The sequence below is a fragment of the Thermobia domestica genome, chromosome 16 (genome assembly GCF_964235325.1).
Source record: "Thermobia domestica chromosome 16, izTheDome1.hap1.1, whole genome shotgun sequence".
Classification (NCBI taxonomy): Eukaryota; Metazoa; Arthropoda; class Insecta; order Zygentoma; family Lepismatidae; genus Thermobia; species Thermobia domestica.
Genome location: NC_137469.1, coordinates 61,243,048 through 61,255,088, shown reverse-complemented (window position 1 = coordinate 61,255,088; position 12,041 = coordinate 61,243,048). Strand labels below are relative to the sequence as shown.

The 12,041-nt window shown below is 35.8% G+C and overlaps 1 protein-coding gene across 1 annotated transcript; it reads left to right on the top strand.

The window, feature by feature from the left end:
- Nucleotides 1–417: 417 nt before the first annotated feature.
- On the top strand, nucleotides 418–11,275 carry LOC145673090 (uncharacterized). Its single transcript, XM_081742444.1, has 4 exons — nucleotides 418–574; nucleotides 6,935–7,106; nucleotides 8,784–8,880; nucleotides 11,165–11,275. The coding sequence occupies exons 1-4, from the start codon at nucleotides 473–475 to the stop codon at nucleotides 11,208–11,210; spliced, it is 417 nt and encodes a 138-aa protein (XP_081598570.1). The 5' UTR covers nucleotides 418–472; the 3' UTR covers nucleotides 11,211–11,275.
- The last annotated feature ends 766 nt before the right edge of the window (nucleotides 11,276–12,041 follow it).

Sequence of the window (12,041 nt, the reverse complement as noted above, 5' to 3'; positions counted from 1 at the left end):
TGCATTTGCACAGCTACTGCACATGTGTATGACACATTCGTAATACCGTGCAATTGTATTTAGTTTCATTCTGCTAATATTTACATTAAATATGGCTATAGTATTTTTAATTGAAAGTTCAATTTTTTAAAAATTATTATATTACTCATTCTAAATAAACAATATAATGTAACCTGCATTTTTCGAAGGCTTAAGTACATTGGAATAAATATTCAATCAGATAAATCGACACGCTATAAATAGGCTCTCTCAGTAGCATAAAAAATGTGCAGTGTTCGCTTTGATGTAATAAATGACGTGAGAACCGAATAGACATGTGTCTGATTATATACATACAAAAAGATATGTAAATATAATAATCTTAATAAGATTATTATTGTTTGGAAGTAAAATATTATTTTTCTCTATTAGTTATTAATTTAATTTTTATTTCGAATCACGCATACGCACTGGTTGGAGCTGTGTATTAGCCATGCACGGCGCGCTTATTTGTGTGGTCGGGTACGAGCTGTGGTGTGGTGGTGTTTGTCCAATGTTGTTGAAGGCGAAGAATTCAACATTATATTATAATCAGGTGAGTGATGAACTTAATTTTACTGTAATTTGTAAAATTTAATAAAGCACCCGTTTAAATAATAAAACTGGTGTTAATGTTGCCGTATACACATGCATCCTGTTCTTCTCAAGCAGTATTTATTAGTTGACATTTTATGTTTTTGGAGGGGACATTGAAGCTATAGATATACATTGAAGGCACTGTCATGATTTGCATCTCTTTAAAGAAAGATCTGCAAGAGTCATTATCACGTAGTCCTTTTAACATGAAATAAATTATGCATACATAACCCTACATTTGAAAGGAGGTAGTGTTCCAACGGCAGAACCTCCGAGATAATTTACAATCAAATCAAGGTATGCTAGTATCATTACCAAATCCAGAATGGGAATTAGGGGTAATAGTTAAAATAGGGAAGGTTCTAGATTACTGGTCCCCCATATAGATTAGTAGCTGGGTAGGTTTCTTTCTGTACTAAGTTTATGCATTTAACTTATACAGTATTGCCGAGCGAGCGTTAGCGAGTGAAGGCGGGTTAGAACCCCGCAGGGCACGTTGTTTTCTGTCTTTATTACTGCTCAATGGGAAGGGACCAGTAATCAAGAACCTTGCCGTTAAAATAGAACCTGATCGTATGCATGTATTTTTCTTGAGCCATCTTTTAAGAAAGGTATAAAGGCATTACTCGAGCAAACGGTTCTATGAAATTTACACGCATTTATTGCATTTTCCGGTTTCTTTTTGCAGAACATGCACTAAATGAGGAGCTAATGCATAAACCACGAACCAACTTGTCTAGGTGGCCACTAAAAAGCACGAATGCTATCTAACCGAATCAGGGCAGGAGCGCAGCAGGAGGCCCGAGCGGATCAAAGGGGTGCGTTCGTAGGGAGCAGGCGGGTCAGCAACAAGGGCATACGCATAAACGAGGATAGTGAAAACATACATTAAATATCTGCAATAATTTTTACCTTCAAAAGCACTTATATAATAGTAGTAATTCTTAATTTCAAAATGGCTTCACTGCTTTCCCGCGTACAAATGGTCTGCTGCGAGGAGAAATTCGTATGCTCTGAATTTTTACTTTTCTACACTTACCATGACGCTTGAAAAACTATAATACGACGCTCTTTATCACACGTATCGACGCTCTCTAATCGTATGCTTACATTATATCTATCGCAGTCGTCCATTGCTAACACGAACGGAACTTTCCCGCAGTTTATTTTCACCTTCTTCGCATTCTTGTATTCTTCCGCTTCAGTAAATAGTTACATGTAGAATACGTTCACTACCATTGAAAATGTATTTCAATATGATATCCACTGACAGAAATTACTTATATTTACACTCTGCTTCTTTTACGAAAAGTGTTTCACATCGTATTTTACCTATAAATTTTGTTTTCGGTAGAACCGCCTGCTCGAGTGAACCCATACAAGCATTTTTTTGAAGACCTTACTGCAACATGCAATATTTAAAAAGGATATCTGAATATAGATCGAATTGATTCAGGATATAGCTTAAGGGCAACTCTTTACTGTAGGTCTCACATGTAACATCTCCACTGTGACTTACTTCACAAAAGATAACTCTGCGAGGCAGGGTTGGTTTAAACCAGCTGGTTTTTCAGAAGAAAAAAAATGGTTTAAACAAGAAAGAAAAAAAAAAAAGAAAAATGTTTAAATCGTGTGAACTTTATGGTGACGTTTCCACATATCAAACCATCCGCATTACGTTTATCTACTTTTCACCTTTTAATCGAGGGGTCCCGTGTTCAATTCTCGGTCCATCTTTCAGGTGTAAAGCAAGTAGCAATTCGAGGCGTTTCTTTAAGCGAAAGTCTTCTCCGTGATAACGTTGGTATTTCATAAGGAATTTAAGCCTAAACATACGAAATGAAACCAAGTTATATATTTCTACTTGTTTTATAAAGAAGCCAAGGCTGCTTAAACATATTGATAGAAATTGGCAAAATTTATCAACTGCCTACGTAGCTTCCAACATCAGCTTGGATTTCACTTTGTTTTAATTTTATTGAATATCTACATACCCAATTTTTAATTTAATACCTCAGTTTTAGCCTAGTGATTATGATATGTTGACCTTCAAATTTTACACACAAATACATTTAAATAACAGGATTTTCCCAATGGAGTTTCCCGATTTATATATATAATTCTGTATAATGTTTTTACTTGTGTAACTGTTTGTCTTTTAGTCCTTCTGAAATGACTCTTGACTAGGGATGGCCACAAAGTTCCGGTTCCAGAACCGGTTCTTAGGAACCGGTTTCAGACTTGGATCCGAAAGCCCCCAAAGACCCGTAAAGGAGCCACAAATTTCACCTTCAAAACACTGCAAAGAGGACCATGCGCTTGTGCTCTCCCCGCCCAAACTCTCTTGTGCCCCCAGAAAACAATTTTGGTCCACCAGTTTTTTTTTTTGTTTTTATTTTGGTCCACCAGTGTTTTTTGTTTTTATTTTGGTCCACCAGTGAGTGTTTAGCCAAATGAGTTGGCCAATTTGCCTGTTTAACCATTAAGTTTGCCAGTTACCCAGTTAATTTTGCTAAATGAGACAAGCGGCCGCCACCTGGGTGCCTGCCTGTCGCTTCCACCATTTCATCTAGCACACTGTTCACAGCCTTCCAGCAACTCGTGTTTAGTGTAGGGATCGTCACAAAGTTTCGGTTCCAGACCTGGATCCGAAAACCCAGTTCCAGAACCGGTTACAGACCTGGATCCGAAGAACCGGTTCCGGACCTGGATCCGAAAAACCGGTTGTTGAACCGGATCTTCTAGAACCGGATCCGTTCAGACCCGAAAAACTGTTCCAACAGGAACCGGTTCTGGCCATCCCTACTCTTGACAATTATAGCTATTAACAAGCAAGCTTATGTAAAGATCAGTACAACGTATTTTTATCAAGAGTCCTTCGTGAGTGAGTCGGCAATCACATTTGTGACCAGTTAACCCCGGTTTCGTGTCCAAATGGACAATTTCTCTTGGATGTCTTTGAAGCTAGAACAGCTGGGGGATAGCCCAGTGCCTAGAATAGATAACTTGGTTTCAAATTTTATGCCCGAATGCAATCTCTTTGTCAAACCAAGGACCATGGGAGGGGGACCTCTCATAATTTGTACGTGAGAGATACTGGCGACCATCATTTTTGTATTGGCGAGTGAGTCTGACTTTGAAATTTTGCGCCCTGTTGTCTGTTATGCTATTGTCATTTTCTCTCTCTCTCTCTCTCTCTCTCTCTCTCTCTGTAATAATGCACGAAATTTGCACTTCACAAAAAAATCAAAGCTCTGTTCAGTCATGTCTTTAACCCGTTATGTAGATTCTTACAAAAAATAAAGTAGTACGAGAAAAAGCACAATCTTATCAAGAAAGAGCTGAGTTTGAATGATTTATGAGTGTTATCTAGTTAGGATATTTTTTCCTTCACTGCTATTAAATTTTTCATAGTCACTTATGAATCTTTGTAAATAGTGAATTGAAAAAATGAAATGAAATCTTTGAGTTTTACGTCCCACGGTTATGCCGGTTAGGCTAAAGGAGACGGTGATAATGAGAGATGAGTAAAATGGTGGAATGAAGAAAGTGGGAGAAAACGGGAGTACCCCGAGAAAACCCACGAGCACGGTGTTTGTCCACCACAAAGCTCACTTGGCGGGGGCTGGGATCGAACCCGGGACCCCAAGCACCAGAGGTGAACGCTCTACCACTGAGCCACCGCGCCTCCCAAATAGTGAATTGAAACTAAATTGTCCACAATAATGTAAATGGATTGTGTGTGCTAGATTTGACTTTAAAACTTGTTTTGAGAACACACAAAATTTAAATTTGAGCATATTACAAATGTGATTTGACGCGAAATAACTGTGTAGTAATATGTAAGAAAGATATGGTAAAAATTGAAGTGTTTTCTTTCATAATACTTTCATTTTCTTAAATGTGGGAAACTAGGTCGTATCTACATACTATAATTTTTCCGCTATTTTTGGAAACTAATAGGAAGTTTTTAATTATGTATACGACAAACGCCATGAGATATTTATTATTTGTCCACACGGGCCAGTTAATTTATATATATTAGTATGGCGCTAAATACGTTGTACAACTGTTAGGTGTTACACTACCGAAAACGTGAGAAAATTAACTTTAAGGATCCATAGCTCCAGTACTATGGGACCAATCGTGGTCGGGTCAAAGCGTCACATAGGAACTAGTATGTGTCCTATCCAAATATCCACGTTTCAGAATCGTGCGGCATTTGCGCATCAATTTCTGTAGAGGCAGTTGATTAGTACTTCAAATTTCCGGAGCATTTCCGAAATGCCTCTCTAAGCTTTAATGCGCAAATGCCGCACGATTCTGAAACATGGATATTTGAATAAGGCACACACTAGTTCCTAAGTGATGTTATGCAGGGCTCCCAGCTGTCCTCTTTTTCCTATTTTTTCTTATTTGTTTGGAAATGTGTGTATATTTGTCCTATATTTTAATCTTCTCCTATATTTCCTATATTTTTAGTGATTGCATTATTAAAAATACAAGCCAAAGACAGTTCCAGTGATGATTTAAGTTGCTACATATTAGCAATAGCTAAATAAGTCATAGCATTTTTTAAGGGACAAGTCACTAATCCTCACTATTACTTTTTTTAAAAAAATTTGCTCTTTACTATCCTCCTCTGTTCATTTTTTTTTCTGTTTCCTATGTGCTTATTCTTCCTCAATGAAGCTTAGCTGAGGAACCTTACCGTGCTCCAGACTCTTGTAACGCAAGCTGTGTTAGCATTTTCTTTCAGCAGTGTGTGCAGCAGTATTGTTTCGGCATTAAGGTGTGTTGGTATTCACCAACATATCCCAACGTCTTCCAATATTGCTGTACATAATATGCAAGGTCCACACGCGTCCTGGAAACCCTGGAAATAAAAGTGTTTCGTAAAAACGTCCTGAAAAGGTCACGGAAAACGTCCTGACGAGAACTTTCTGGAACTTCAAGATTTCCATTGAAAGTCAATGAAAATCCTCAATGTTGTTAGAAGCTCTGTTGTATCTTTTCTAGAGCACAAAGGTGAAAAATCCAGGAGTCTGAAATAGTTACCTATAATGAGCAACCAAGACAATATTACGTGAGTAGACATTTATAGACTTTATAACATTTCAGAAAATAAATTGTTTTCACAGAAATTAGTTATGTAGCGCTCCCTAGCAGAATGCTCCCGATTTTTGGTGACTGAATTTGATCTAACTTTGACCTAAGTTTTCCGGAGATACATAGATTATCTCCACTTTATAGGTTCAGATTCGCGTACATCCTGTATGAGATTTACCATTGTTATTTTTTTTTCCTACTAGATAGCACCATTAATACTCCTCATTGTGAATATAAACAACTAAAAGTAGTACTGATGGCACAGTCCGTCAATCTTCTATTTCAGTGTTCTAACTTATTAAATTAAAAAAAAAAAAAAAAAAATTCGTCGCTTTGCATGAGTAAGGTTGTGAATTTACGAAATACATATTTTTCTGAAGTCATGGCAATTGTATTAATTTGAAAGGGATGTTTGTATGATACTTTTTATATTGCTACTCTCACTATTTCATTGTAATAATAGAATATTGAGTGTCTGTTATTTATCTTATTGTGCTCTGAAATTAAACTTCACTTTCTGCTCACTTTTATATTGACTGTTCGCTTCTATATTCATGTGTAAGACAAAAACTTGACATTTACAACATTGGTGCTGAATACTAAATTGTCGTAAGAGTTGACATTTTGAAGTTATTAAATACGTTTCATCTGTATGCATGTTTTTTTCTATAAGTTAAATTGTGTAAAAAGTTTTCAACAACTAAGAATGTATGTGTATATTGACTATGTATATGTATAATTTTATCAAATTTGCAGAATTAAGACACATTCAAAAAGTCACACATTAAAGAATTATCTTCTTTAGCGATCATGGGAACTCGGATAGTACTACATTCCTCCACATGCTCTATGAAGTAAAAACAGTGGAGTTGGCAAAAAATGTAATGCATTTCCTAGGTTGGTTTCTTCAGCAAACAAACGAAAGTAACATTGAAAAAAAAAACTACCAATAACATTGATTGTTTAAAAGTAAGATGTATTAATCTATCCAAATTGGATCCTAGTTTTCATCAGATTTGCTGATTTATTTTTGCCACCACATTTCACATCATATAAAAGATATGTAACCTTGGCAGATAACTTAATCACAAGAAATAATTTATGGTGATTATTTGCTCTAACATTAACTAAATATTGAAAAATATTATTTATATGCATGAAATTTTTTCGCTGCATTAACACAGCACAATCGATACAATGTTACTTTCAGTTTCAAATGTTGGCGAGTGGTGGAAAAACTCCAAAACAACTAGCACAGAATATTCTTCGTCGTGTCGTGGTGGATGAAGTTGCTGAGCTGTATAGCCTCACAGGAAAGTCGGGAATAAATTGTGTGAGGAAGCTGTCGTTTGTGGAGACACAAACCTACAAGTTTATTGTTGGTAAGATTTTTTTGTGCATTTTTTTTTAATCGTGATCGCATTGTCTTCAATGCTTGATAGTTTATAGGGTGTTTATTGGGAAAGGGCAATAATTAGGTTGTGCTCAAGCATGTCCAGAACAAGAAGTCCATATAAACTTTGTTTCAGGGATATTACTATATGAATTTGGTACATGTGGACAAGGAAATGTGTACATTGGAGTTACGTTGAAACAGTTTCATTAATTTTATGTTCCCGCTGTTATTTACCAACACTGTACACCTTTTCTTTCAACCACCCATACAGTAGCCCAAGGGTGTTAGAACAGGTGCCTAGGTGGCCATTAGACTAGTCCAAAACATCCAATCCAACGACTAGTATTTTGCGTGAAGGCACTGGGTGATAGTCGAGTGAAAACGGTTCACCGTCCATTTGGTATCACATGATGCGTAGAAAGAATACTATCCTCCAAATACGGAGGGAAAGTATTTTGCAAAAGATGAAGGTATGGTGCACTGTCAACACGAAAGTTCCATCTGGTAACTGTTCGCATGAAGCATGTTGGTTTTCCGCGGACCATTGGTGCCAATTATGAGTAGTGTTAATCCTGTAGTATCCTCCTCAGTCCTCTTTACATTAGTTACCATTCTCGTGTCTTATAGTATCACAGTACGCATTTCAACATAATTGCAGTGTACCCTTGTCACCATGCATTAAACTTCATGTAGTGATATATCTGAAACAAAGGTTTAAAACGTATATGTTTATGTAAACTTGATTGTTGTAGTCGACAAATCTGACCGCCTCTCAAATTATTGACCTTTCCTCCTGAAGCACCCTGTATATTGTTTCTTTTTGAGTAACAAATTGTTCTTTGATATAAAATATACTGTTTTGCAATAGAATGTAAGTTGAGTGTTTGTAGTAACACAGACCCCACCAAAAACAAAACAAACAGAAGAAAAGTGAGATGAGTACAGTTATGTTTAATTATTTCAATAAGTGAGGAATTTTTAATTTGATAGGTTCTTTTTCTGGCGTTAGTAGAAGCCATAAAATTCTACTATATTTACTCAATTATACCGCTGAATTGTTCCAAATTTTATTACCTTAAAACAATGATTCTCATTATAAACAATAATTTTGAAAGGCATGTGAAACATGGCCGTTGGTTCAATTCCAGATCACACAAAATATTTCCAATCCTCTCCCCACATTATTTAAACTTGTAAGACGAAAATATCATACGTCGTATATGCTTTGTAATGACTGCACTTTTTTATTTACTTAAAAAGTCACTGACAATTGCTGCAAATGATAAAAATGTCAATTAGATTGAGAGGGGAGTCATTGGTGTGGTGAGTGACTCACTGCTGGGAATGACAATTTCAGTAATCTTCAATACAGAGAGGCAGTGGGAGGGGGGGAAAATCGGAGCATAAACTTCTCTGTATGCTGTATGCGAAATAGTTTTTCTTTATCTGTTCCGTATAAAAATTGCGTGAAGTATTATACTCTCGTAAATACAGCAAATATCTCATTACCAAGGTATCATTCAGACGGAAAAGGATTGCATACCAAAATTGTTGTTAGGGTTTCTCTTTCTCACTCTTGATGTTCTTATTTCAGGATTTAAGTTTACTAATGAATGTATAATTTCATATATATCAACATAGTCATATGTACATTTTTTTCTAGCATCTGCAAAGAAATTATATCCTGAGTGTTCGGAGGAGCAAATCAGGGAAGCGATAAGTGATTGGCTGCACCACGCCAAAACAAGGAGGTCACGAAGGTACGTATCACCTCTGATGTTTGGTTTTCATGTATTCGTAAGCCTTTATTTTAATATTTACATGCAATTTTGCAGCAGTTTTCAAAATAAGAACGGTTAACAAGTGGTCTCCAAGCTTTAAATTGTCACTATAATCTACATCAGAAGTCGGCAACAGGGCGGACATTTTTGCATACTTGGGACCTAGCGGGCAAGGAGGTGCGGAACTGTGCTTTTACCTTGAAATATGTGCGAGTAGCTAACGGAGTATAAAATGTGTTTGCTCTCGTAGGTAATTTATAAGCAGAAAAAAAAACCTTTGACGCAGTCATTCTTTCAACTTTATTCTCTATAATTTATACGCACCTATTCTCAACGTGTATATTAACGCTCTCCAGCGGCGTTCTCATTTTCAAAGGGGACACTAGAACAAAACTGGGCGATTCGGGGGTGTTTGAGATTTCATGATCTTTAAGACTTTTTTCTTATTCTGCGAGAACGATTATGTATTTTACAAACTATTAGAAATTTGTAGACTTATATGACACAAACAAACTTTTTCTTTTTTTTTTAAAGGTTAATATCGACGGAAAAGAGAGGAACATTTCATTTTTTTTTTTTTCGTCTTGTACAGTGTTCAATATAAATATCGCAACTCGACTACAGTTTTAAGATTTTATCTTATGCAATACATTTGAAATCAATGTTCTGCAGGTTGCTGCATAATCAATCTAACCTTAAACTAACGCCTGATAGGCAGGTAACCAGCGAAATATTGATTTCAAATGCATAAATTAAAGTATTGTACTACTATAGAGTTGCGATATTTATGAGGAACACTGTACCACCTGATGATAAAAAGAAATTGACTCATTGATAGTAAAAGAAATGTTTCTTAAGAATCTTACTAGTATTGTTTAAATTCAAAATGTACATTATATTAGTTGAAAAAAAGAAGAAACCTTTACGTCAGGATTGCAACGCTGAGTTAGGAAGGAGGATAATCCGATGTCCCGTCATTGCACTATTCGATTTACAGGCACGCAGACAGAGAATATGGATTTTGCCGATCGCTTATCTAGGATATAGGATCTTTTTTTCTTACACAAATTTGCCACTGTGTTTTTGCATATTTTGGGTTAAATTTTAAGCAGTACTTAGTCTTCCAGTGTCTCAGTATCTAGTAACATGACTTGAAATATGAATATCTAAAAAAATTTATTAATAATGCCATTGTACTTGATAGCAATAAGATTTATAAATTTGTTTCACTGTGAGTCATATAAGTCAGGGGCGCACTGACAGGAAGTCCGTCGGATCTGAACCCCTATAACGTTTAATTTGTATGAAAATGAATATAATTTCAAGGGCAGGTACGTAACTTATTTGCATTTCATACTCTAAACCATCCTCGGCCGCTCGCAGAGAGGAATACAGAGTGCACTACTGTATATACTTCTGCCTATCTTGCATAACGTGGTAGAGATCAGCCAGTTATATACAATTGATAATATGGAAAAGGCAACGTTTTTATTGGTTGTTCATGCCACAAAAATAAATCTTTTTCATCTTGCTTGCTTCTCTGAATATTGTTTCTTACTTTCAACCCACTTCCCGTAGCTTAGGTAACATAAAACTTCCATTTGTGCTAGATTTTTCTTCGTTATGCGTTGCCTCACAGCTTTCGTCTTCATTTTGAACTTTTCAGAAGGCATTCGAAGTGTAGTGTTTCGATCATCCGTGAACATTCACCTCAATTTCTCTACCAAATTCACTTCTCATAGTTCTTACTGCATCCAGTCTTGAGTTTATTCTCATCCTTCACTGTCCGTACGAATGAGCACGGGGTGAACAAGCATGCTCATACATTTACTCCTGTCGTAATAACTCAGTTTTACGTGTACTTAAACCCACACTTGTCAATGTCATTCAAGGTCAGTGCATTTAGTACCATTTACTCATGAGATGTTCTACCAGTGTTTTCAACACACGTTTGCACAGGATTGCCACCTGTCGATAAAAAGCCAGCCTCGTTTTCAAATTGCTAATTTAAATACTCTTACTGGAATTGATTCAATACCCTAAGAAATCTTATTTCAGAGATGCTGATGGTGGTGATTTATTGAGCTTAAATGGTAGTCTTTAGCTTTGTTTCTGGAGAAAATGGTATGGCATGTATAATTTGGATGGACCATATTTAAATTCTTAATCTCAAACTATGCTAAGAATATGACTGTGATTTAGTTTAAATAGATTGATTTAGTGTCTGCACTTACTGTATTACTTTTAAAACTTCTCTTTACAGGATGCAGAGGACTGAGGCCAAGGATTTATCGGAGAAAGTAAATTAAAAGAAAGAAAGAAAAACTACAACCATCTTGTAGATTACTTTTTATATTTAATAAGAAATAAATGTATAGATATATATATAATCAGTTGTTATCAATGTTGTAATACCTACTATTTCCATAAAATTACAGCGGAGTTGCACCAAGTTACGGTTAATAGAATATATAAACATTTTTGCACTTGGATTTTGTTTAAAATCTAGTTTCACTTGTGATTGAGTTGAGGCCACTTTGCTTTATCAAGCATATATTTTAAATCTGAAATAGCTCCATGATGGCTTTTGATGAAATCATACTATGTAAAAGCTATGTTGACAAACCAAGCACTGTATTAAAAGAAAAAAATATATATGCAAACCACAACTGTTTATAAGTTCAGAACCTAATTATTCAGACAAGTATGAGTTTTTTCTTTCTTAATATTTTCAGTATCATATATAGGGGTCGGAAGTTAAAGATAGTTTTTCCCAAGTGCCCGAAGGTAAGAGGAACACCATAATATATGTTAATTTCGGGTCATTTTAGGCCAGAAAATGCTTAGTTTTAAGTCATATTTGGCTTATTGGTCCCCATTTCCCTTTAAGTCTTAACAGCTGGTTTCGGTACTTGACCTTTTTTCAACTACAGTTTTGCTGCCCATTCTCAATTAGAAACTCTTAAACATAGTTTTCTGTAATAATCTCTGACAATAGGAACCCTTGAATGACTGGAGCAGGTATAGTAGGTATGACCAGACAGTAGATGCTTGTGAGGATTGTCCTCCAAGTAGTTCAAAATGAACAGCAGAAACAGGGCGACGAAAATGCAAATTTGCAATTTTTTTTCTGTTCAACA